This window comes from Neofelis nebulosa, chromosome 8 (assembly GCF_028018385.1).
Source record: "Neofelis nebulosa isolate mNeoNeb1 chromosome 8, mNeoNeb1.pri, whole genome shotgun sequence".
NCBI classification, from domain to species: Eukaryota; Metazoa; Chordata; class Mammalia; order Carnivora; family Felidae; genus Neofelis; species Neofelis nebulosa.
In genome coordinates this window covers 105,990,971-106,017,446 of record NC_080789.1, presented here as the reverse complement: position 1 = coordinate 106,017,446, position 26,476 = coordinate 105,990,971, and the positions used below count along the sequence as shown (strand labels likewise).

The 26,476-nt window shown below is 35.4% G+C and overlaps 1 protein-coding gene across 23 annotated transcripts in view; it reads right to left on the bottom strand.

The window, feature by feature from the left end:
• WNK1 (WNK lysine deficient protein kinase 1) overlaps positions 1-26,476 on the bottom strand; it is a 162,046-nt gene that overhangs the window by 44,141 nt on the left and 91,429 nt on the right. For all 23 annotated transcript variants that reach the window (XM_058744105.1, XM_058744109.1, XM_058744108.1 and 20 more), the window contains exons 5-7: positions 4,391-4,479; positions 2,358-2,577; positions 950-1,283 (exon numbers count right to left, since the gene is read on the bottom strand). In XM_058744105.1, coding sequence (XP_058600088.1) covers positions 950-1,283; positions 2,358-2,577; positions 4,391-4,479 — 643 coding nt within the window. The remainder of the gene's footprint in view (positions 1-949; positions 1,284-2,357; positions 2,578-4,390; positions 4,480-26,476) is intronic.

Below are 26,476 nucleotides of genomic sequence, written 5' to 3'. Positions count from 1 at the left end.
TAGTTATTTTACTAAGTAGATTTCTATGCTTAAAAAGATGAAGGATCCATATGGAAAAAAGTTTTAATGTCTTTAAAAAAAAAAAAAACTGCATGGCTGTCATAGAATCTTATTACCTGAAGAATAAGGGAACTAAAATGGAATGCTATTAGTCAGCCATAGGTTTGATGTAGCTTTCAAAGTCTTAACTTTGGAGAGCAGTGCATTCTTAGTATTAAGGAGGTAGTTCAATCAAAAACTAAGAGGTGCATTAGTTTCTAGTCTACATGTTATTCAGCTTTGCTAAAAAAGCTGAACCAGATTAATGGATTCAATTACAAATAGCTAAGATAAATTTATTCATTTTTCATTATTAGTTATATTTCATTTTATTCATTTATTTTTGCAGATGTAAGTTTTAAAAAAAGTTTTTATTTAAATTCCAGTTAGCATACAGTGTAATATTAGTTTCATAATTAATTTTATTTTAAGGAATTGTGAAAAGTAGAAATCTATAAACTGGAACTTCTAAGATGTTGGAACCTGTAAAATTATTTTATATCCTTTTTTTTTTTTTAATGTTTATTTATTTTTGAGACAGAAGGAGACAGAGCGCGAGCTGGGGAGGGGCAGAGAGAGAGGAAGACAAGAATCTGAAACAGGCTCCAGGCTCTGAGCTGTCAGCACAGAGCTCGATGCAGGGCTTGAACCCACAACCGTGAGATCATGACCTGAGCCGAAGTCGGATGCTTAACTGACTGAACCACCCAGGAGCCCCAAATTATTTTATATCCTAATCACATTTCCTTACTGTCCTGTCCTAGTCTGTTAGTGGTAATTACTTCAAATTTCTTATTATATATTGGCTTCATGATTCAAACCAAGAGGCCAGTGAAAAATGATGAGTAAAAAGATGAAAAATCACTTAGGAGTATCCTTAGCATACTTGTCCACTTCCCAAAATACTTACATAACACAGATATACTAGTTTGTTGGTACTGTAGTTGTTGATGTTGATCTGCCTCAGGTTCTTCAGGTTCTACTTGTGTAGAAACTGAAGCTGATGTGGTAGAAGCAGGAGGCATGCCAGTACTAGCAGATGGGATCTGTTTGACTCCTGCCTGGGAAGTACTTGATTGTTGTTCTACCTGGTGTTTCTGATTGATCTCTTCCTGCTTTCTTTTTTCTTGTTCCTCCCGTACCAACTGCCGTTGTTCTCGTTTTCTCTTAATTAATGATACTCTATCTTTGATGGCTTTTGCCATGGTCTTGTGATCACCTTCACAGACATACCCAGACTCTACCTACAGGATAAAGGAGTGTGTTAGGAAGCAGTACAATATCAAAAGAAAGCAAACCAAATATAAAACAAAAGAAGCAGGTGTGGGGAAAAAGGTAGGAAGAAGGGGGAAGAGAAAGACCTCTCTAAGGACTGGTCTTAACCAAATTGTGAAATTATTGGTCTGCATTATGCATTTCTCCACCATTTTTATAGATATTCATAGGGTGGGTGCCATCATCTTTGTAGAAACTCTCAGGGTGGGTGTACCTTCACTCCTAATAACAACAAAACAATGGGGAACCTAAAACCAAAGGTTTTAAACCAAATAAGGCTCATTTTATTCTAGTCACTCGATTTCCCCACTCACATTAACTATTAATATTAATCTGTCTTGTTTTAAACTTTGTTTCACTAGGCAACAACTTAACCAGAAACAACCATGGTAAATACATGAAAGTTACAAAAAAAAAACCAAATAAAAACACAAATCTCTAATGGTATAAAAAACTAACAATTAAAATAAATATCTCTTTCATACCTGACCCTTTCTATTGAATGGTTCTTATAAATTCTAGTAGAGATATTCTAGGAGTATCTCTTTATATTCACTATTTTAGGCACTATGGCAACCCTAAAATTGGTGAAGTGTTTCATTTCTGAAAAGTTGTATTTTAGACATAATTCAAAAAGTGATTGATCAAAGGCTGCCTACTAAAAATTGATCTTGAAAACTCCCTCAAGTAAAAACAATTCACAGTGTATTTATAGAGTTTATCTCAGTAACTGATCAATATTTATATATTTAGAAAATATAAATTGTCATTTGAACTCTATAGGTTTATCTAGATTAGGAGTCATTTGACCTTACAGTCTTTCACATTACTTCAGAATACATTTTAGACCCATCCATCCATCCTTATATATCTACATCTATTTATCTTTTCCTTAAATAAAAATAACTTTGGGGCCATTAATCAATACAATTTTGTACCAATGAGATCTGCCATCCACACTGCTTCATAAACTTTTTTGCTCAATAATACCAATGTTTGTAAGTCTGTATCAATTTTTAAATAGCAGATCAGTGCTAATTTACCATTTCTTGAGCAACGTCTTCTGGCACATCTCTTTCCAAGTCAAAGGAAAACTCAATAGCTTCATTGTCTTTGTATTTTCCCTTTAGTTTCTTAATATCTTCAATACGTAGCCATAATTTAATGGCTATCTTTTCTCCATCATCTTCTTCTGCTAATTCTACCCGTACCCCTGTTTCCTCCTGGAAGAAGGCATGGTTCAAAAGGTCTTTGATAGAATATCTACCAAAGAGAGGGAAGTGAAACAAAAACAAAACACCATTAAATTTAAAACATAATTTTCAAGTGTGGCTGATTATTGTCATGCTTGGAATAATAAAAAAGGACTATTAAAAAAAAAACAAAGATTTTATAACTCATTTCTACATTGCTCCGTGTAAATAGTGATTATAGTTTTGATCTCAAGTTACAGAACATCAGAACAGTCTCATTTATAAATAAAAGTTGAAAGTGATACTTTTTAATTGAAGTGATCTAATCTCATATTAGTTAACAATGTACTAGTAACAGCAAATAATACACAGAATATGAGAGCTTCAAAATACCACATAGTTTACGTAGAAATTTACAGTTAACAAAAATTCCTCATATGTTAATTTATAGTTAACAAAATTTCCTCATCTAATCCTTCACCAACAGCCAGTAAGGTATTATTTTGATTTTTAGGAAATGGAGGCTCAGAGAGGATGAAAATCTTCTCATAGTTAGAAGGCTTAATGGTTGAATCAAAATTTGAAAATAGGTTTTTTGATTTCTAGTTCTTTACCTTCTACTACAACTTTATTTACCCCAATAAATTCAATTCCTTGTTCAACAATTTGTGTACTAGGCAAAAAGTCTGATTGTGGAATAATCTTCTTTAGATAAATGGTTTCAAAATACCAGTAATCTAGTAAACTGTATCATCCAGAAAAGAAATAGCAATATGTTTTAAGACTGGAAACAAATACTCCTTTGTTTATAGTAAAAAAAAAAAGTTCTTAGAAGATTAAGGACTCCCCTTTCCAAACACTGTATATAAAATTAGAAACCCAAACTAAATTTCTATTGGACAGTCTTAAAGATCATGATGTTAAGCTCTTCCAAATAACAGAGTTATGAAAAGAGAATGAGACTGGAGAAGTGAAGATACTGAATTCTTTAATTTGGATGATATACCTGATTGCTCTCATTCTTAAGGAGATAGATTATGCTCAACTTACAATTTATATTTGTACTGGCTGGTCTTCTTTTTCTTTTTTGGAAGGTGAGTGGGGATGGTGAGGGTAGATTATTTTTCATAAACAGACACTGGCTCTTTGCCATGCCTGACGGGTTATGAATCAGCTGTATGATGTATCAGATACTTGCCGCTCCTCTGAGAAAAGTCCTGTTAGTACAAATGACTAAGCCAGATCTCCTCCTAAGCTTTGGGCAAACTTGTCTCTTTTTACTGAAAGGAATTTTGATGTTTTGCTCTTCAATTCTGGCAGAATGACAGCAAATCAAGACCTGTATAGTTGAGCTGATTTCCAAGAGCCAAGATTTTATTTCACCTTTTAGAATTCAATGGGTAAAGAACTAACAAACAGATCTGCTGGTTAGAAAGAGATTGAACCCTATTGAGTTTTATAAATTACGCTGACGCTACAGGTTAAGTAGTTGTATCTGAATGTAGCAGTTATGTTTAAGATGGTTCTGGTTCACTTAAACCCTATGACACTACATTTTCACAACATTTCAGTATATCAAGTCTCAATATTACCTTAAATGGACAGAAGTCTACTTTTTAAAGATTTTTAAACATTTTTATTTTTTAAAGTAATCTCTATACCCAATGTGGGGCTTGAACTCACTGAGATCAAGAGTAACATGCTCTACCAAATAAGCCAACCAGGCATCCCCAGAATGCTAATTTTAAAGATATTCCATGACATAAATAGAGAAATTAATCACAAGTGAAATATTAAATACACTTTAGATTGAGTATTGTATTCAGACATATCATTACATTTTAGGTTTTTATGCAATACCTAAGTTAAAAGTGGCAACTTACCTTTCATCTTTGTTTTGCCTTATGCATCCTTCAATAATTTCCTTCACTTCAGGAATTGCTACTTTGTCAAAACTGGCAGGCTTCACTCCCTGAGAAACATAAAAATAGCAACAGAAACATTTAATAATGGCAGGGTCTTTGAACTTTGATTTTGAATTGCCTCTTAAGCTTTTATTAGATTGCCTTCTTACCATCCTGGCTTTTTTCTGATTTGCCTGCAGGAGCTGGTCCATTGCAGGGTCAGAGCTAAGTAGAGGCAATTTAACCACGGCAAGAAAACAAGAAGAGTCAGATAGTGGGGTTTCTTATTTCCATAGCCTCTATATGTGGCTAGGGAAAAATTTAGGCTACTGTCAACATCTTCGGCTGTGTTTCAGGTAAAGGAAGTTATTGGCTAAAAAGAAGGCCAAATGCTCTAACTGGTTAGATCTTTTTGTTCAGCCTTGTTCCCTAACACATTAATCAACATAGTATTTAACTACTTTGAACAGTGAATCCACGAATGGGCATGAATTCACATGCTTAGTTTGGCAGGTATTCTATTATCACAGTACTCTGCAACAAACTCAGTGAGTACAGGAGTTAAGGATTTGGATTGTTTTGGCATGATAACAGAAGAGCAAATTGTCTGGTACATATGAAACATAAAATGAAAAGTGATATATCAGATCCATATAAAAGACAAGATTTCTAACTATTTTCAGAAGAAAACTCACTACTATTATATGTAATACTATATAGTATCCTAGTGGTATTTTAGAATCTTCATAAAATGTAAATTGTTTGCAAATAAAAATTTCAGCAATGTATAGAAAATATACATAAGATGTAAGAATAACAAAATACTGAGAGGTGATATGGAGAAAATCACCTCATTTGCTATTCCCACCTTATCTAAGCAACCATGTGGATTGAAGTAGCTGCACTGATATACTGTCCAAGTGGCACATAAACACATAAAACACAGGGAATAGGAATATAGAAATAGAAGGGAGAGGTCCTAGAAAAGTTAGAATAAAGTATATAAATTTTAATCATCTATAGTCTCAGTGACAAGATCAATTAAAACAAAATTAGTGAAAATAATCTGACAAATCACAGAAATGCATGGATTATAATAACATGTATCAAGGATCAACTCTAATTCTCATCAGTTATTCAACTGTGTTATTCAAACTCCTGATTTGGAGGATTCTACCTCTAGGGCTAACTTTCCACAGCAAGGAACTGTCAGTAGGACTGACCCTAAAGTTAAACCCATGTATTTAAAAGGTTCATTTTTTTTTTTAATAAATTTTTTTAAGTTTATTTATTTTGAGAGAGACAACGACAGCATAAGTGGGGGAGGGGCAGAGAGAGAGGGAGACAGAGAATCCCAAGCAGGCTCTGCACTGTCAGCATGGAGCCCAACATGGGGCTCGAACTCACCAAACTGCGAGATCATGATCTGAACCCAAATCAAGAGTCAGACATTTAACTGACTGAGCCACCCAGGTGCCCCTAAAAGGTTCATTTCTTTTTTTTATTTTTTGACAGAGAGAGAGCAAGTGTGAGCAGGGGAGGGGCAGAGAGAGAGGGAGACACAGAATCCATAGCAGGCTCCAGGCTCCGAGTGGCCAGCACAGAGCCCGACACGGGGCTCGAAACCCGTAAACTGTGAGATTCACGACCCGGGCTGACGTTGTTAACTGACTGAGCCACCAAGGTGCCCCAAAAAGGTTCATTTCTAAGTAATGACTACAAAGATCACTATTTTATTTTCCCTAATTTTCTTATTTTTCAAATCCAGGTAAGTTTTCCCAACTTGTCTTTGCCTTCATATAATAATTCAAATAAGAGTAAGAAAAATAATGCTGCTGAAGCAAAAGGTTGCTGGTATGGTATTTCAAACTAAAGGGCTTAAGAAAATGGGAACTATTTTGAGAAAAAAAAAAAAAAAAAAAAAAAAAAAGGATGATGCTCCCTGAAAGTTCTCTGGTAGTGGAAACACTGGAGATTTTGTGTTATATTTGTTTTTAATGTTCTACAACAAACATGTAAAACTATAAAAGCAAACCTTAAAGATGTTATTTATAAATATAATGGGAAGAACAATCTAAAATACTGTATATCAAGTTTGTAGAACATTTACTATCAGCAGAAAATTGTCTAAAAGAATGTTCTTTGGTAAAACTGGACACTAATACATACTTGGCCTTTGCATGTAAAGTCAATTCAAATATTACAGGAAAGTGGTCAAAGAGAATACAGATATAATTAGGAAAAATGCTTCTTATTCCATTATATATTTTAGGGGAATGTACTTTGGCCTCCTGACAGTAAAAACTCTACATATTAATAAAACACACATATATTGATTATATTAAAGTTCCGTTCCAATTTAGCACAGGCATATTGGAATGATGATTTCACATTCCTCATCTAGCAAATGGGGACAGTACCTGTCCAACTTGCCAACCTACATTCACGGCAGCTAGAATCAAATGTGGTATCTAGATTGCAAGCTCTTTGAATTACTAAGTTTGCTGACCTAAAGTCCCTTTTGAATTCGGAGGCAATCACGAAAGATAATAAATCTTAGGGTTAAAAGGAAGCAAAGAATTCTCTTGAAAAATAATCACCAAGATGTAATGTGAACCTACTTTCATCCTTGGTTATTTTTAAAAATAAATAATCCTCTTGCTAATTCTACCCATATAAACATTCACTACTTTACAAATAGGAATTCCTATTTATAAATAGAATTATTAGTTGAACAAACGAGCCATATAAGGTCATACTGGTAAAACCAGAAACTGTGCATAATATAACACCTTAAATTTACTAGGTTAAGCTATTCAAGATTCAAATATAGAAAGTTCTGTAACAGTGCTATATAATTGGTAATCTGATTGCCACTGCCAACTTAAAAAAGGTATTGCAGGTGCCAAGGTAACCAATAAAACTGAGACATACCTTACCAGTCCAGCAGCTGGTATTAAAAGATTAATTCAGCTTACTGTTACCCACACAGATAATGAAAAAGAAGAAATTTCAGCTACCACTCAGCTACCATCAAGAAGCCAGGATTATCAAAATATCTAGCAGAAGTGTTCTGAACCATTTGAGAAGAATATATGGGGATTATATATTGAAAATGACCCCACAAAATGTAAAAACGAGCATGAAACCTAACACTGAAAGTGACCTACAGAAAAGTCATCTGGGAAACATAATAGAAAGTTGCTTGAAATAAACAAGCACAGGTTTTGATACATTTATCATACTTACAGGCTTCTTAAGAAATGAAAGAACTCAATGTATTTTTTATTATTTTATTTATTTATATGATCCAGTGAAGAAATAGGCAGAACTCAATGCATTTTAAAATATTTTTGGTAACATACTTTTTTAAATAAAAAAAAAGGTCTAGATTATTTAGAATAATCAAACCATAAACATGGTTTTAAGCACCAGACAGAACAAAACTAATGATGAAAAAATATTTTGCTAAGATTTCATCTTTTCTACTCCATAGTTCATATACTTCAACAAAAACGATCAACTTAGAGCCTTTAAAATCCTCCTAATGTCATTCGTTTTCTTTACTACCTGATTTAGCCTCACTAAATACTAGTCTAGTCCTGTTCTGACCAGTACAGGCAAAGTTTTGCTCACCTCTTCTGAATGAGGTTTAAAAACACAAAACAGAAAAAGAGTACTAAGGCAGATAAATTGGCAGATTAAATATTTTACACATAAGAAAAATTTGGTTAAGGAGAAACACTCGCTCACTCCATTCTTCTACACCCAGCAACCCCACTGTCTCTAGAAATATTCTTGCTTACTTTTGTAACTAACAGGAATCTCTCTTTAGGCAACAGTGCCATGATATGTTTTTTTGACGGGGAGAGTAGCATGTTTCCCTGCATTCAACAAAAGTGCTTCTTGAACACCTTCTTGAATATCTAATTTAAGATACTTCTGGGTTTTAAAAAAATTATGTATTCTCTTAAAACAAAAACAAAGGCCACTTTTGTGCAATTTTCGAGCCAAAAAAGAGAAAAAGAAAGAAAGAAAACAACTGTGAATCCCTCCAAAGGTACATCAGGAGTTGATATAAATGTTTGTAAAATGTTGATTTGAACTAAGAAAAATGGAAAACACATAATACATGGATTTTATAGATTCAATTTTTCTTTGAATTTTATATACTTATGGTTTGCCAACTAATCTGGGGAAAAATAAAACTGAGTCGTAATACGGTATTCTCTGGTTCAATATTCTAGCTCTTAAAAACTGCCAGCACTTGCTTCTTAAAAGCTTAGGTTTCAAATGTGTTAGGGTAACATTTATGTATCCTTTCATAAAAGTAAAACTTTTCCTAACCATTCAGAATTGAGAAAAGCCTCTTTCCTCCTCATAAGAAATGTAGTGCAAGTTAACTAAACCACAAAACATCAAGTATTTTAAAAAGCATTCTAAAGTAAACAATTTCAGTACTTTAACTGATACTTGCTTCAAATATCACCCAATGGCTACAATATACCTTTTGTATTTATTAGAAATTCTTACCCACCTCATTTACACAATCCTTTTGAGGGCAGCAGCAACAATGAGAATTTACGATGACAAACACTGAGCAGAAGTCTTTCTTTGTAAAATCCATCACAAAAGGCAAAATACACTTGTTACAGTTAGAGGAAAAGAGAGGAAATTGATAAGACCTAAATTAACAGAGTAAGTTAGCCTACAGCATAAGTAAGGCAGACATCAAAGTCAGATCGAAGCATAGATTCTTGTTTAACACTAGCCATGCTTCTCCAACTCTCAGACTCTCCAATTCTCCGTTTGCTCTGCTTAGCCAATAATCTACTATTCTAGATAGGCCCTTTAAACAAAGCTACAGGCTGAACAACAGGGAAACTGTTCTGCTTCTGCACCTCCTGTTTCTCCTCTAAAAGCAACAGAACCTAGGACAAGCAAAATGAGATTTTTACTTGCTCAAAGCTCCACCCATTATATCCACAGGTTCTGCCTCCTTGACATCAAAACCCACACTAGAAATCTATTTATCTAAACACTCTCTCACCCCTCATCGTGTTGGAACTATGCTTTTAAATGAAAATAGGGATTGAGTTCAACAACCAAAACATAAACTCTGAATGTGTAGCCAAAAGAACACTGTTGAAGGAAATCATGATACTGGGCTGGGTTCTCAGGTCAACTTCTCATACACCAGGTTTGTGTGTGGGACCTGGACCACATCCCTTAAACTCACTCGAAAACTGTGGATAATAATTACCTAGTTTTAAATGTTTACCTAATTTAAAAAGAGGTGATATTAAAGCCTTACTACTCTCTTATGTTACATTTAAAAAAAAAAAAAAGGCTGTGAATTAGTACATGGAAATGGTAAAAATTTACTCTTCTCCCTTCCCTTTTATTAAAAGCCTCAACATGCATATAAACCTAAAGATATTCCCATTTTCCAGGAAGATCTCATGGACCCACATAACTACTACTTTGACTTAGTGATTAAGGAAAGGTTTTTCTTCATGTCACTAACAAAGATGGTAGAAAAAGCACTTTCATTGCACTGTTATAATGGGTAACAGAATAAAGTCCTATTCTTTACAATTGGTAAGATGGAATCCCCATCAAGACCGGGTATTAAGGCTTCAATTACTCAACAATAATAACATAAGAAAGGGGCTTAGAACCTCTTTGGTAGGAATACTTCTACTCTAAAGGCTAGAAATGGCTATTCTAACAAGCTCTCTCAAAGTACTAGTTGTTATTGATCTTTGGCTCAACACAATTCATCACTAACTAGGTAGTTTAGAATGTCAGGTATTAGTCAGAAATACAGTAATGTGGTCCAGCATTACCTTTAACTTAAATGTTTGAGAGTAAGCTTGCTTAGGACTATGCTAGCTAAATGAAAATGAAAGAGCTAGAAAACAGGTGACTTGTTACCTGGATTTTAAAATTCTGCTGGGCAACAAACACACAAAACCACAATGAGATCACTTTTTTTGGACAGAGGTATAATACAGGCACAAATATCTAGACCAGTCTTTTCTATATATCAAAATAAGAGTTTTCAACATATACAATAAAAATATCATTCACATATATGTACAAGAGTTTACATCTAAGCTCTAATTCTTCTTTCTCTTTAATTAAGTCAGTGCTTTTCTCTAAATTTCCTCATTTCTTTCAGTGGTATCATCACTATTTCCATGATCCAGAACAGAAAACTTAGTCATTCTTGGATGCTTACTTCTCTCAAAATACTTAAGTATTATTATTCTCTATGAGCTCTTTAAACAAAGATAAATGTTTAAAGCAACTGGTAAACACTTCTGCTACTAGTATTCCTACTGTCCTTCCAACAGTCAAAGATCTCTGGCCAGGCAAAATGAGATTTTTGCTAATTTCTTTGTTACCTCTCATAATCACTGCTTCTTTTGCATAACAACTGTGACCACCAAAGTCCAGATTATTAACACCTCACCTCTTTAAACTTAACCAATTTCAGATGGGCTTCATTGTTTCTATTCTCTCCATCTCCAATTTGTATTTTATATTGTGACCAGATCAACCATCTGGCTTCATTTAATCATCTGACATTTAGCCCTTTCCAGTCACTTGACATCATTTAACTCACATTACACTACTCAAAAATGGTTAATAGTTCTCCACATCTACAAGACTGCCATAGGATCACAGATCTAGAAAGAATCTGAGAGGTCCTCCTTATTCAAATGAGACCATTTTGGCCCAGAGAGATTAATGCCATATCAAAGCTAGAATCAATTCATTAATTCAACTGGCATCTATGAAGTATCTAGTCTAGTCCACTCTAGTCCTTATTAGACACCTGCCAGATACACTGTATCATCTTTAGCACCTAGAATAAAACAGAATCGGTTTTTATGGGTAACGGCCTCGTCGTCAATGGTAAAGCAAAACCTAGAATCCAGATTCCACAATGCCTAGTTCAATGTTACTTCTAGCCCATGTTCCGGTTTTTTAAATTTTCTTGATCTGGTGTGAAAAGCCCTCACAATCCAACTTCCACCTTCTTCTCTACTCTTCTCTTCCCAAAAATAAGTCCAGTCAAACCGGTTACTTGTTCACCACATACTTAGTGCACATTTTCACTAATAAGAATACTCTTACTACTCCCCACTTTTTTTAGCCAACTGAGTTCTACACTTCTTTCAAGGTATACTACAAATCATATATAATGAGAAGGTAGCAATTACAAAGTATCTATATATCTTTTGGCATGTAAATTACTTTTAAGATACCAAGAAACTCAATATTGCTATAACATACTTAAGTATAGAAACTATCATTCTATATTCTAGCAGTTTTTATTCTATAGTCTAATGCCCTGTGAATTATACAGCAACATTCAGCAAATATAAAAAAAACAAAACAGCTTTTTTGAGAAATTCTGAAATAAGGATTTCCCAAGTTCCTTAGTACCTAAAACATTAAGAATGATACTCAGAACTCTTTGGTTTAAGAATAACAATCTGATTAAGAAGCTTTAATTTTAATCAAATCACAGAATAATGAAATGCCTCTGAAAATCATGCAAAACGTCCCCAAGATATAGCCCATGATACACATAGGTTTCTTTTACATGCAGAATCCAAATTTACTGGATGGAAACACGAATAAAATTTATAAAGGAATCATGTCAGCTAATTCCAGTGGATTTAGATCTCTGCATTACTATAAAAATTCCAGCTGCCAAAGAAAAACATACAGTTTTCCTCAACTTTTCAAACACTATCTAATCAGGAATCACTTGTTTCAGTTAAAAAAAAAAAAAAGGTGGGGTGAATTGTAATCTGTTATATAAAAAAGTAAAAGGAATTTCACCCTAACTGCTTTAGTTCTGTTTTTCCCAGACAGAATGTTCAAATCTTGCAATCCAATGGCTAATGGAATCAGTGACAAAGTCAAATTACACAAACAAAGTAATTAAAAATCCCCATTATTTCTAACTTGGTTGTTATGAGGCTGGATTCAGCCAGATTCTTATTGGTATGAACCATTAGTTTACAGGAATTTGAACATACCTTATGATCCCATTGGAAAACAAACCTCTTCAAACTTCCTACAAAATCTACCTAGCTCTATCAAAGGAAATTAGTTTACCTCATGATTCCCCAAGGCTCATTACTCTCCGGATTCATGAAAGCTTGTGTATGGCTCCAACCTCAAGTGCACTATTCTTCATATAAAAAAAAAACTGACGACATTGCTTACTGTAGTTTCTATTCTTTTAATAGCAGACAAAAATTGTGCTCATTACTCTTATTTGGATTTTCTCATTACCAATGGCAGATTTTCAAGACAACTGAAGTTTTTCTCCTTTAAACGAGGTATCGTGAACCTCTCTATACAGGGCTAAAACATGCTATATCACTCTTATGCTATCCATGTACCCTAATTTCCTTACTCTCAGATGTTTTTCCCTCGAGGTCTAAAAAAAAAGTTAAAAAACAAGTAAAGAAAAAACTTTAAGGTCTGTTATTGTCATATTAGTGATGCTTGATTTCTGACACCACAACCACTACCACCATTATTATTATTATTATTATTGTTATTATTATTATTATTATTTCTCCTGCATGTCCATGGGACAAAATGCTTAACCTGTGATTCTATTTTCTTATCTGTGAAATGAATATATTATCTACTTACCAGGATAAAGATAAGATAGTATATGCAAAGCACTTTCAAGATTATTGGCAAGAAGCAAAATAACAAATAAATGTTAGCTCATTCATTCTAAAACTTGACTTTAGGGGCATCTGGGTGGCTCAGTCAGTTAAGCGGCCGACTTCAGCTCAGGTCATGATCTCGCGGTCCGTGAGTTCAAGCCCCGCGTCGGGCTCTGTGCTGACAGCTCAGAGCCTGGAGCCTGTTTCAGATTCTGTGTCTCCCTCTCTCTGACCCTCCCCCGTTCATGCTCTGTCTCTCTCTGTCTCAAAAATAAATAAACGTTAAAAAAAAAAATTAAAAAAAAAACTTGACTTTAAGTTCATTAAACACATTTTATAACTGTGATTTACTGAATGTCACTGGATAAAGAATGGAATGAGAGAACGTAATTCACTACTAAGCATGTAATACCGATGCTAACGATAATAACAGCAATACCTACCAAGTTCTGATTGATAACTGCATGTCAGGCACTTTGTTATGTTCTACACACATTACTCATTTAATCCTCATAAACCCCTTAGGTTCAGATTAGTTAAATAACTTGCCCAAAGTATCACAGCTAGGAAAGGACATTGCTGGGATTTAAACTCAAGGAGACCCAACTCCAGAGCCCAGTTCCTCCACAGGCAACGTAAAATTGGGTTTCACTCTCTACAGTTCTGTATCTGTGTGTTCATTTCACAAATACTGAGTGCCTATGACTTGCCAGTCTCTAAATACTACAAATACAGCCAACGAACAAGTCAAATAAAATCTCCAATTCATAGAATTTGTATACTAACTGGGGCTTCAGATGAATACTATAAACCTGTGACAAAAGCCATGAAGAAAAATAAAACCATCAGGGGATAGAAGTGTGTGCACACTAAAAAATATTTTCGGGAAAGCCTCTCTGAGCAAGTAATATTTCAAGTACAGACCTGAATAAACTGCATGTACAGAACAATGACATGCAACAATTTATTATCAGTGCACTATAGAATGTAATTACTAAACCACAGTCTATATTTACCCCCTCCACATCAGCACTTACACAGACAAGTTTAAATACCCTTAGGTCACAGATTTGACACTGTAATTGACATTTATGGATTTGATGCAGCATTTTGATATAAGCAGGGGATCTGGAATCAGATAATAACAAAAATAACAGAATGCTCTGTTATCTTCTAAATATGTAATCTTGGGCTAGACTTCCTGGGCTTCAGACCTATATTCACAAAATGTTGATAATAGTAGCATTTACTCTTTACCACCCCCAGGTTACTGGAAGAATTAAGCTATGTAACATATGCAAAGTGTTTGATGCAATGCCTGGCACAAATGATGTATTATTTATTAATATTTACACTGCTGTCACCCACTACTTGTATGACAGTGCACCACTGCAGGGTCAGACATGTAGTAGTGAATTGCTCTCTAAGAGGAAAAAAGAAACCTGTCCTTGAGGGGCTCAGTTCTAATGGGGGATGGGAGGAACAATAGTTAATATCAACATAATAATTATTATATTAATAAAACAGAGGTAGAGTATGATGGGAATATAGAGGAGAATGATACTGGCATGACTTTCTTCCAAAAATCCTAAAATATTCCTGATAAAGAGTGCCAAGGAGCTGAAGCTACTGATAATTACTTCATACAAAATTTGCTTCACCACCTCTGTCACAATAGGCCACTAAAGTTCTCAGCTTAAACGTATTTTTACTGGAACACTGTCTCTGACCCTCTGGAAGGAGATCAAAATCCCCTACTTCTTTATGTCTATGAAATCCACTTTCTTTACTGTAATTACTATTTCAGTGTTTACTGACTATACTAAGGTATACATAGTAGGTCTGGGATGGAAACCAGAAATATGGAGTGGCAGGAGCACTGGCTGATGGTGGTGGTAAGGCATTAGTAGGGGTGGTGGGGGATTTGCATCAGGGAGCCCTATGAGCTCTGAATAGATAACCAACATGCTTCCTTATTAAATGACCAATAGTTAGGCACTGATGCTAACATACACTTTAAAACATTAGTTAAATTTATATCTAAAGCAGACTTAACAATCAGGGTGCATTTCAACACAAGAGTCATCATTACTGCTTACATAATTATATAAATCATTATATAATCTATGTATTTACTTCAATCCTCACATTTATCTCAGCACTCAAAACATGAGAAAAATTTTAGAAAACTAAAAAAGGACATGGATGATGTTATTCTTTTTTTTTTTTTTTCAACGTTTTTTATTTATTTTTGGGACAGAGAGAGACAGAGCATGAATGGGGGAGGGGCAGAGAGAGAGGGAGACACAGAATCGGAAACAGGCTCCAGGCTCCGAGCCATCAGCCCAGAGCCTGACGCGGGGCTCGAACTCACGGACCGCGAGATCGTGACCTGGCTGAAGTCGGACGCTCAACCGACTGCGCCACCCAGGCGCCCCATGGATGATGTTATTCTTAATTGGAAGCCAGAAGATACAGATGGAGGTTGGTGAAATCAAGACAGCATTTCCCAGATAAGAAATATAATGACTGACAGGACAGAATAAGGGACTGTAGATAATACAGAACTAAATTCTCACAGCTGAGAGGAAAAATAAAGCACAAGTGAATGCCTGCAGTATCGCTAGAAACTAAGAATCCTAACACAGCTCCACTGACTTAAAGAACTTCTCAAGCTTTTTATTCCATCTCTTCCACAGCTTGACTTATTATTTTGCTTTTTAAAAAAGCAACTCCTGGGCCACCTGGGTGGCTCAATTGGTTGAGTGTCTGACTTTTGATTCTGGCTCAGGTCATGAACCCAGGATTGTGGGATCGTACCCCACACCGGGGTCCACACTGAGCATAGAGCCTGCTTGAGATTCTCCCCCCCCCATTACTCCCTGACCCCGACCCTCTCCCCCACTCATATGCTCTCTGTAAAAAAATAAAATAAAAAAGTAAAAAAGCAACTCCTCAATAAGTCAGGGAAAAAAATGCAATTAAGTAGGATAAAATTTCTAAATCAGTCTGGTTACTTTTAATGCTAGTAAAAAAATTTCATGAATGATGGAATAATTATTTTCAAATAACGTTTTGGCATTATCTTATTTAGTCTATGTTACACAGGACTGGAAGGGACGTCAGGTGATCACTGTTCCAGCTCATACTTCTCAAACTTTAACGTACATATGAATCACCATTGGAACTCGTAAAATGCAGATTTTGATTTGAGCTGTCTGGGATGAAGTGAAAATTTTACATTTTTCACAAGTGCCCTGGGATGTCAATGTTGCTGGTGGGGGAACTACACTTTGCATAGCAAAGATCTAATTAGAGACTCTCAAAGTGTAGTATTCAAAACTCTTTCAGGGGACGGACAAGGTACCTCTTTTCCAATGACATATCTGTGTGAGGCCAGCTTTTCTTTATACATTTCAATAAAAAAAAAATACTGCAACAGATTTCATACAGCAGACATGAGAACCCAGCTGTCTTGTTGCTGACCAGACATTAAAGATGGTTGCAAAAATGTAAAAATGCTGTCTTTTCACTAAATCTTTAAAATTAGTTTTGGACAAAAACATTTTTTTATAAAAATGTTATTGATGTCAACATATTATTGGGCTTATTATGTTATTACATTATAAGACTGTGTTAGTTTCTAATACAGTAAAATAGATATAACATAAGTGAGCAAAAGCTTTCTGGGGTCCTCAATAATTTTTATGATTATAAAGCATCCTGGTAAGAAGAGTTTGACAGTCACTGAATTAAATCATTCAAATCTGGTAGCTGCTATCTTAATCTCTTCTCAAAGTATCTTAACGGACAGAATCTCAAACCTCTACCAGGCCTTTGCAATGTCTTATAACCTTATCAAGTTCTTTATCTCCAATTATGATTCTTCTTCCTGTTTAGTCTCTTCTAGGTCAAAGGAAACAACTGCTGAGCACTTTCCTTTTCCAGTTACACATTCCCTCAAGAAATCCAAAGGAACAGGTATCCCCCGCTTTTGGAAAGTTTACATTATGACACTTTGGTTTTTTGTGTTTTTTTGGTTTTGTTTTTTTTTTCCAGTTTTTTAGAGAGAAAAAGGACAAGCAGGCGAGGGGCAGAGGAAGAGACAGAATCACTAGCAGGCTCCACACTCAACTCCAAGCCCGACGCAGGGTCGAACTCCGCAAACATGAGATCATGACCTGAACTGAACTCAAGAGTCAGACACTCAACCGACTGAGCCACCCAGGTGCGCCACACCACTTTGCTTTTATGAAAGACCTACATGAGTACCTGTTTTCACTAACCAAAAGAAATCCAAAAAGGATTTTTGCTTTTATGAAAAAAAGCAAAAGTAGATTTCAGGGCCTGTTTTGCAGTGAGCCATCAAAGCAAGAGTGGCAAAGCTGAGCTCCTTCCCCTGGGAGCTACATTTAGCATCAAGACACCATAGCTTTAAATTGTGCCTGTGAACATCTGCGCTTTAACTTATTTTATGCATCTGTTAGCAAGATATATCCTACGGTATTAGAAAATCTTAAAAGAGGTTATAATTGGAGTCTGAGAATGCTCAAAAAATTTAATATGAATCTATATTAATAATAATTACTCCTTCCCTTTTATGCCTTTTCAGCTTACAAAAGACTTCAAGGGAATGCTCTGTTTGTGGACAGTGAGGGAAACCTGTAGTTCTAAAAACTGAAAATGATGGGTCTCAATGAGAAAGGATCCATGAATCAGGAATTGTCCTGAAATGTCTGAGGTACTAGCAAGTGAACTTATGATTTAGTTTTCCCTATGAAATCTCAGAGAATAAAGTGAGAGTGATTATAGGGTAAAAATTATACTGAAACACTTCCAACAAAATACAGACCTAGCCTCATAATGGAAAGAGTTACTTATAAAATATTTGTTTAGAAATTACAACTATGAGATTTGATAATCGATGGAAAATACATGCATAGATGGCTTTTTCACATATCCTTCTTGTCCTGGAATTTTGACTCTTAACTTTTTAAGTTTTTGTTTTCTGCTCTTTTGGTACCAAATAGTTTTACCCATTATAGAAAATATATTGCTTTTATATGTGTTATCTGTTTCTACTTAGTATTATTCAATTTCATTTTAGGATAGCTTTGTTAAAACTTCAAAGGTGACCTTAAGTTTCATTCCTGTTTTGCAAGGTTAATTCAACCTCCCAAACTTACATAAGTGTCTAACTGACTATATTTGGGATTCCTTTAATTAAATCATTTATTCTTCAAACTATTACTAAATGACTCAATGTGTCATATGCTATGCTATCAGTACAGTATGTACAAAGATTTGATAAATCAAATTCTTGGACAGTATCTTTTAAGACAATATATATTTCATTTTTTCTGTTCTGCAGTCCCTTTCCAGAAGGGAGGGTGGCTATAGATTCTAACAGTTTAACAACGAGAGAAGGAGAAGGAACTATAGAACTAAAGGGAAACAAATGTGGTATATCCATCCATACAATGGAGTATTATTCAGCTATAAAAAGAACGAAATGCTAATACTTGCTACAACATGGATAAACCTTCAGAACATTATGCTAAGTCAAAGCATGCCACAAAAGGCAAAACAGAAAAACAAACAAAGCATAACACAAAAGGGTATATATCATATGATTTCATTTGTATTAAATGTCCACAACAGGCAAATCAAATCCAGAGAGACATAAAGTAGATGGATGAGTGGTTGCCAGAGGCTCGTTGGAAGGGGGAATGGAGAGTGAGTGCTAATGGATATGGGATTTCTTCTGGGGGGTGATAGAAAGGTGCAGCATGAATATATTTTAAAAACTGAATTTTACATCTTAAAATGAATTTTTATGGTATGTGAATTTTATCTTTAAAAAAGGGAAAAAAATAAAAACAGGGTAAGTACTAAGAATGTGGAAAATGATATTGGTCTTTCTAGGTTCTATTAAATTAACATGAAAAGACTTCTCTCATTTGAGAAGGGGGTTTTGAACTAGAGTCTGCATATGCAAATAAAGATACATTTGTTTTTTAGTGTCTCAAATGCCTTTCTTAAATTTTTTTACTTTTATCAATTTCTTATATAAATTTTTATCTGATCATATGGCAGTGCTGTGCCTAACAGTCTGAAGCCATATAACTCTAAAACACTCATTTTAGCCGTGAGCCTCTGGTGAGCAACTTTTTAAATCAACAGTTTAGCTATGTTTTTCATCTACTCATCCTACAGTCATTATTTTTTTTTAATTGTTTTTAATCTTTATTTTTGAGAGAGAGACACACACACACACACACACACACACACACACACAGAGTGTGAGTGGGGGAGGGGCAGAGAGCGAGGGAGACACAGAATCTGAAGCAGGCTTCAGGCAATGAGCTGTCAGCACAGAGCTTGACACAGGGCTCGAACCCATGAACCATGAGATCATGACCTGAGCTGAAGTCGGATACTTAACCCACTGAGCCACCCAGGCAACCCCACAGTCATTATTTTTAATCAGTTAATCATATTTGCTGGGTTAGGTACAGAAAAAGGATAAAATTTAATACTGGCCACATATAAAACTTGCATTTTTAAAAAACTGGTACTACCATAAAAGTTTATAACTTGATTTCTGTAAATAGCAGTTATTTTTATACTTCATTTTATATAAAAAAACCCTAAAATTCCATCATCCCTCAAAACATTTTCAATACCAACCTTTATTTAGAGAAATAATAAGGAAGTGAATTAGCAAATTAATCAGAGACACTTATCACTAAATAATAGAGACAGCCCAGTCAATTCCTCCTAGTGTCTCTAAGAGCAGCCTACAAAAAAGCAGAGCCATGGTCTGCTGGTACATAACAAAATTTATTCCCATTTCAAAATAGAAATATTCCAAGACCAACAAAGGAGGCTGGTATGGCTGAGAGATAGCAGAGAATGTTTAAATATTTGCCTATCTAATGTGTATTTCATATCTAGTCTGTTTGATATCAAACATTCAGCACTGATATAAAGGTAAACAAAAGTTATTGGTTCATAAACCCTGGTGTTTAAAATCCAGAATGATCACCTCAAGCAATAATACTGGGTTTAAGATGCTATTTCTTAGGCCAATATCAAAAAATGTGGCCACTGAAAAAATGGGGATCGAACTCACGAACTATGAGATCATGACCTGAGCCAAGGTCAAGAGTCAGACACTTAACTAACTGACTGAGCCACCCAGGCAATCCATAGTTCCACTTCTGACTGAGAGAAAAGACTACCCACAAATTTTTATAGTTAACAATTTAAGTAATTACTTGCTTGTATTGAGATTCTTATATTAATAGCATCCTACTAGAGGAACATTATCATCATTTTTACAGATTAGTAATTACAGAACTCTTCAGTGGAGAATTTTTAAAGTTCTGGTGACATGTGTTTACAATAGAAGTCAACAACTTTTTCTCTTTTTTATTAAAAAATTTTTTTTAATGTTTATTTCTGAGAGACAGGCACAGAGTGTGAGAGGGGGAGGGGGAGGGGGAAGGGGAAGGAGAGACACAGAATCCAAACAGGCTCCAGGCTCTGAGCTGTCAGCACAGAGACCGACGTGGGGCTCAAACTCGGTTAACAGCGAGATCATGACCTGAGCTGAAGTTGGAGGCTTAACTGACTGAGCCACCCAGGTGCCTCTCAACAACTTTTTCTGGTAAGAGCCCAAACAGCACATTTTGGAACACACATTCTGTTCCAGTTATTCTGCATTGTATTGTGTGAAAACAAAGATAATACAGAAACAAGTAAGTGTGGTTGTGCTTTATTACTTTATTTATGGACACTGAAATGTTCACATGATATGTTTTTCTTCTTTTGATTTTTTCCCCCAATTACTTAAAATGTGAAAACCGTTCTTAGTCATGGGTTGTACACTGTACAACAAGATAGATCTGGCCCATGGTTCAGAGTTCATTAATCCCTGGTTTAGAGTATGATGGGATGAAGAAAAGCAATATATGGTTAGTAAATAAAATACATAAATTATTCCATATACAAATTGTAAATTTTATAGTCTGAAAGTCTAACGTTATATATTTAACTTCATAATCAAGTTTAATGACCAAGATTCATCTTATTTTAAGAGGATATATATTTACAATGGGCATTTATTCCATATTTATTTTCATAAATGGTAAGTCAAAAAGAACAACTTAGCTTAACTGAATTCTAATTCATATCTCATCCATTCACTCTACTGTAAATCCTAATCTATCCGTCATTCCTTCAGATTACTGCAACAGCCTCTTAAAATAGGGTTTTTAGCTTTTAGTCTTTCTTCATAAATCCATTCTCTACTCTGGAGCCAGAACAATTTTTTTAAAAATTTAAAATTTAAGTCTGATCTTATTACAACTAGCCAGTGTAAAGTGCTTCAATGGTTCCTCAAATGTTGGAGTATAATCTAAGCTCTCTTTTCCTCTTTTTATCCTTTCTTTCTTTTCCTGCTTCCAAACTCTATAGACATACAAATATATAGATTTCTCACATGCAACACTATCTTAATCTCTCCCTTTCTAATTTCCCCAACCTGTCCAAACTCAATTAGGCACCACTCTTACATGCTTTCATTAAGTACCTATCCCTAGAATAATTGTTTTTATACCATAAGGTAACTAATTGTCTGGGTTAAACTGTTTCTTCCCCTTCCCCTATTAAGCTCTTAAGAGACAAAGATTCGGGTTTTACCTAACAAGAATATTCAATACCTAGTATCCAGAAAAAAGTCTGGAACAAAGAAAGCAGACCTAAATATTTGCTGGATGAACCCATGAACTATTATGGGTTGAACTGTGCCCTCCCAAAAGGTATGTCAAACTTCTGGGGTGCCTAGGTAGCTCAGCTGATTGAGTACCCAATTCTTAATTTCAGCTCAGGTTATGATCCCAGGGTCTTGAGATCAAGCCCCGCATCGGGCTCTGTGCTGAGTGTGGAGCCTGCTTAAGATTCTCTCTCTCCCTCTGCCCCTCTCCCCTGCTTGCTTGCTCTCTCTTAAAAAAAGATATGAATTCTAACCTTCAGTATCTCAGAATCTGACCTTATTTGAAAATAGGATCATTGCTGGGTACCTTCACCTCTGACTTCAGCTCAGGTTGTGATCTCATGGTTAATGCACTCAGCTCATGGATTTGAGCCCCACGCCAGACTTTGTGCTGACAGCACGAAGCTTGCTTCCGATTCTCTTTCTCTCCCTCTCTCTCTGCCCCTCCCTGACTAGAGCTTTCTCTCTCTCTCTCTCAAAATAAAAAGAAGGAGGAGGAGGAGGAGGAGGAGGAGGAGGAGGAGCAGGAGCAGGAGAAGAAGAAGAAAGAAGAAAGAAGAAAGAAGAAAGAAGAAAGAAGAAAGAAGAAGAAGAAGAAGAAGAAGAAGAAGAAGAAGAAGAAGAAGAAAGGATCAGTGCAACTGTAATTAGTTAAGATGAGGTCATCCTGGGGTGGGGTGGGCCCTCAATACAATCTGACTGGTGTCCGTATAAGAAGAGGAGACACAGACAGATGAGGGGGAGAACACCATGTGAGACAGAGATTGAAATGCTGCAGATGCAAGCCAAGGAATGCCAAGGATTGCTGGCAAACCATAAGAAGGTAAGAGGCAATGAAAAGTTTTCCCCTTCATGTTTTAGAGACAGCATGACTTTGCTAAAAGCTTCATTTTGGACTTCTGGTCTCAAAATTCTGAGACAATAAATTTCTGCTGGTTTAAATCATCTAGTTTGTGGTACTTTGTTATAACACCCCCTGAAAACTATCAAATATTGGTGAACCACCTTACATTTCAGGTATATACACTTTCCTGTGTCTCTCTACACTCCAACTCTTAACTCTTCCTTGAAAATTAGGTTTAAAGGGCACCTGGGTGGCTCAGTTGGTTAAGCATCCAACTCTCAACTTAGGCTCAGGTCATGATCTCATGGTTGGGTGAGTTTAAGCACCGAGTTGGTCTCTGCACTAAGTGGAGCTTGCTCTCTCTCCCCCTCTCTCTGTGGCCTTCCCCTGCACACATGTGTCCTCTCTCTCAAAACAAATAAATAAACGCAAAAAAAATTAGGTTTAAAAAATTAGTATGAGTAGATCTGGTGAGGTAACTTTAATGTAATATTATATGTAAGAGAATAAATGATTAAATTCACATATTTGAATTCAAGCAAGGATTTGTATAAGACCTATCAAAACAACTGGGTGGTTCAGATTTGTTTTAATTCAGTATTTTGTCAACCATTCTGTCATTTCTAGCAAAATCTGGAGAGTTAATGAAAGGAAATAAACTCCAAGCCACCTTAAAGGGCAAATTATCCTTTTATGTAACTTTATTTATTATTCCTATAGTTAATTTTTAAAAATACTCTTATTGGTTATTTCAATGAAAAAGTTGAGAATTATGTATTCATCTTCTCACACACACAGACTGTATAAATACAACAGGAGTGGAATCTGACATATCAAAAAACAGGTCTCTTTTTTCTCATCAGAAAATTCCCAGAAGCCAACACCTACCCAGTTTTTTGTTTTTTCAACTTTATCCTGAAATTCTGTTCATTAAACTAAGAGCCAGACTTTATTTTTTCAATTCTTTCTTACAAGGAAAGCACACACCCACGCTTGCCTAGCCTTGTATTTTCTAAGAGCTATATGTGCAGATTAAATGATCTTGTATATAGACAATCCTAAGGAATCTACTAAAAAACTATTAGAATTAATTCAGGAAGTTTGTTGATTCAAAATCAGTATGCAAAAACCAAAAGTATTTGTAATGAACAATCAAAAATTGAAATAAAAATTCAGTTCCATTTATAATAGTACCCCTCACATACATTACTCAAGAATAAACAAAAAAAATACAAGACTTATACTCTGAACACTATAAAACACCACTGAAAAAAATTACAAAAGATCTAAGTAATGGAAAAACATCCCATGTTCATGAACCAGAAGACTCAGTATGGTTAAGATGCAATACTCTCCAAATTTATTTATACGTTCAATGCTATACATATCAGGATCCCAGCTGAATTGTAAAAACTGACAAGCTGATTCTAAAATTTATACAGAGTTACAAAAGACCAAGAAGAGACAAAACTTGAAGAATAAATAGAAGGACTCACACTTCCTAATTCAAAGCTTACTACTACTACAAAGCAATGGTAAACAAGACATATTGATCCATGGAACAGAACTGAGAGTACAGAAATAAACCCATATGCCTATGATTTTCAGCAAGGGTAAAACCATTCAATGGAGAAAGACTAGTCTTTTCAACAAATGGTGCTGAGACAATTGGATAGTTGTCACAAGCAAATGAACCAAGTTAAAATCCTTACCTCCCACCACCACATACAAAAATAAACACAAGGGGTGCGTGCTTGGGTGGTTCAGTCGGTTGGGTGTCTGACTTCAGCCTGGGTCATGATCTCATAATCTGTGAGTTTGAGCCCTGCGTCGGGCTCTGTGCTGCCAGCTCAGAGCCTGGAGCCTGTTTTAGATTCTGTGTCTCCCTCTCTCTCTGCCCCTCCCCCACTCACTCTCTCTCAAAAATAAACAAACATTAAAAAAAATAAACAAAAATAAATGCAAAATGAGTTAAAGATCTAATTTAATTGTAAGAACTAAAACTAGAGGCGCCTGGGTGGCTCAGTTGGTTAGGTGTCTGACCTCAGCTCAAGTCATGATCTCACAGTCTGTGCGTTCGAGCCCCGCTCTGGGCTCTGTGCTGTCTCAAAAATAAATAAAAACATTAAAAAAAAAAAAAAAAAAAAAGAACTAAAACTATAAAATTCCCGAAAGAAAACACATAGGGGTAAATGTTCATGACTTGAGATTTGGCAATGGATTCTCAGGTATGACATCAAAAGCGTGAGCAAAACAAAAGATAAAATATATAAACCAGACTTCATCAAAATGAAAAACTTTTGTACCTCAAAGGGTACTAGCAAGATAGTGACACTATTAAGAAAAGACAACTGACAGAATAGGAGAAAATAATTAGAGATCATCTATCTCAAAGGACTTCTATCTGGAATATACAAAGAACTCATACAGCTCAATAACAAAAAGACAAATAACCCAATTAAAAAAATGAGTAAAGGGGGTGGCTGGGTGGCTCAGTCGGTTGAGCGTCTGACTTGGGCTCAGGTCATGATCTCACAGTTCGTCAGTTTGAGCTCTGCATTCGGCTCTGTGCTGACAGATCATAGCCTGGAGCCTGCTTCTGATTCCGTGTCTCCCTCTCTCTCTGACCTCCCCTGCTCTCTCTCAAAAATAAATAAACGTTGGGGCGCCTGGGTGGCTCAGTCGGTTGAGCATCCGACTTCAGCTCAGGTCATGATCTCATGGTCTGTGAGTTCAAGCCCCGCATCAGGCTCTGTGCTGACAACTCAGAGCCTGGAGCCTGCTTCGGATCCTGTGTCTCCCTCTCTCTCTGCCTCTCCCCTGCTCATTCTCTGCCTCTCTCTCTGTCAAAAATAAATAAACATTAAAAAATAATAAATAAATAAATGTTAAATTTTTTTTAAAAAAAAATGAGCAAAGGATCTGAATAGGCATTGTTCCAAAAGAAAAAAAAAGACATACAGCCAATAAGCTATTATCATCATACTGTAATTACAACTGTTTGCTTATACACTGGTCTTCTATATTAGAGCTAATTTTCTGAAGACAGGGACTATGTATACTATTCATCTTTAATTACTCTGGACTTGGCATGTAGCAGGGATCCAGAAAATGTCACATGTATTTGCACTGGAGACTTATTTTATATATGGGATACTAGCAGGTACTAAAGATAAGAATAGAGTTAAACAGAAATATTTTGTAGAGATAAGATCACAAATTTTAAAGAATATAAAGCAATAAAAATAAACAGCAAGTACTTATACATATAACACTAAACATCATTTTAAATGCTTTATATTAATTCAATTTTTGAACTCATAAGTAAAATAATCAATTACAAATAAAACTATGATTCCAATCAGTTGAGAAGCTCAGCTCAGAGAAGGCAGAAATCATTATTCAGTGAGGACCATCAGAAAAAATTTTGTTAGGGAAGTCTGTTAAATACAGTATAAGAACTGACTGGATAGCAAAAGAGCATGTACAGAATGTAAATGGCATGTACAAATGGGACAGGAAAAGGGGAAGGATGTGGCATATGTGCAAGACATAAAAAGAGAAGTGGCCTGACTTAAAAAAGTGTTTAGATAAAAGTAAGGAATAGAAAAGATAATAAGAATTTCTACATGTTTTCACAAGCAAACTGGTATCATTTTAAGTTCCTTACACCAAAAAGAAATAGCAAGAAAGTTCAACTAGTTCAAGTGAAGCAGAAAAACAAATTCATAACG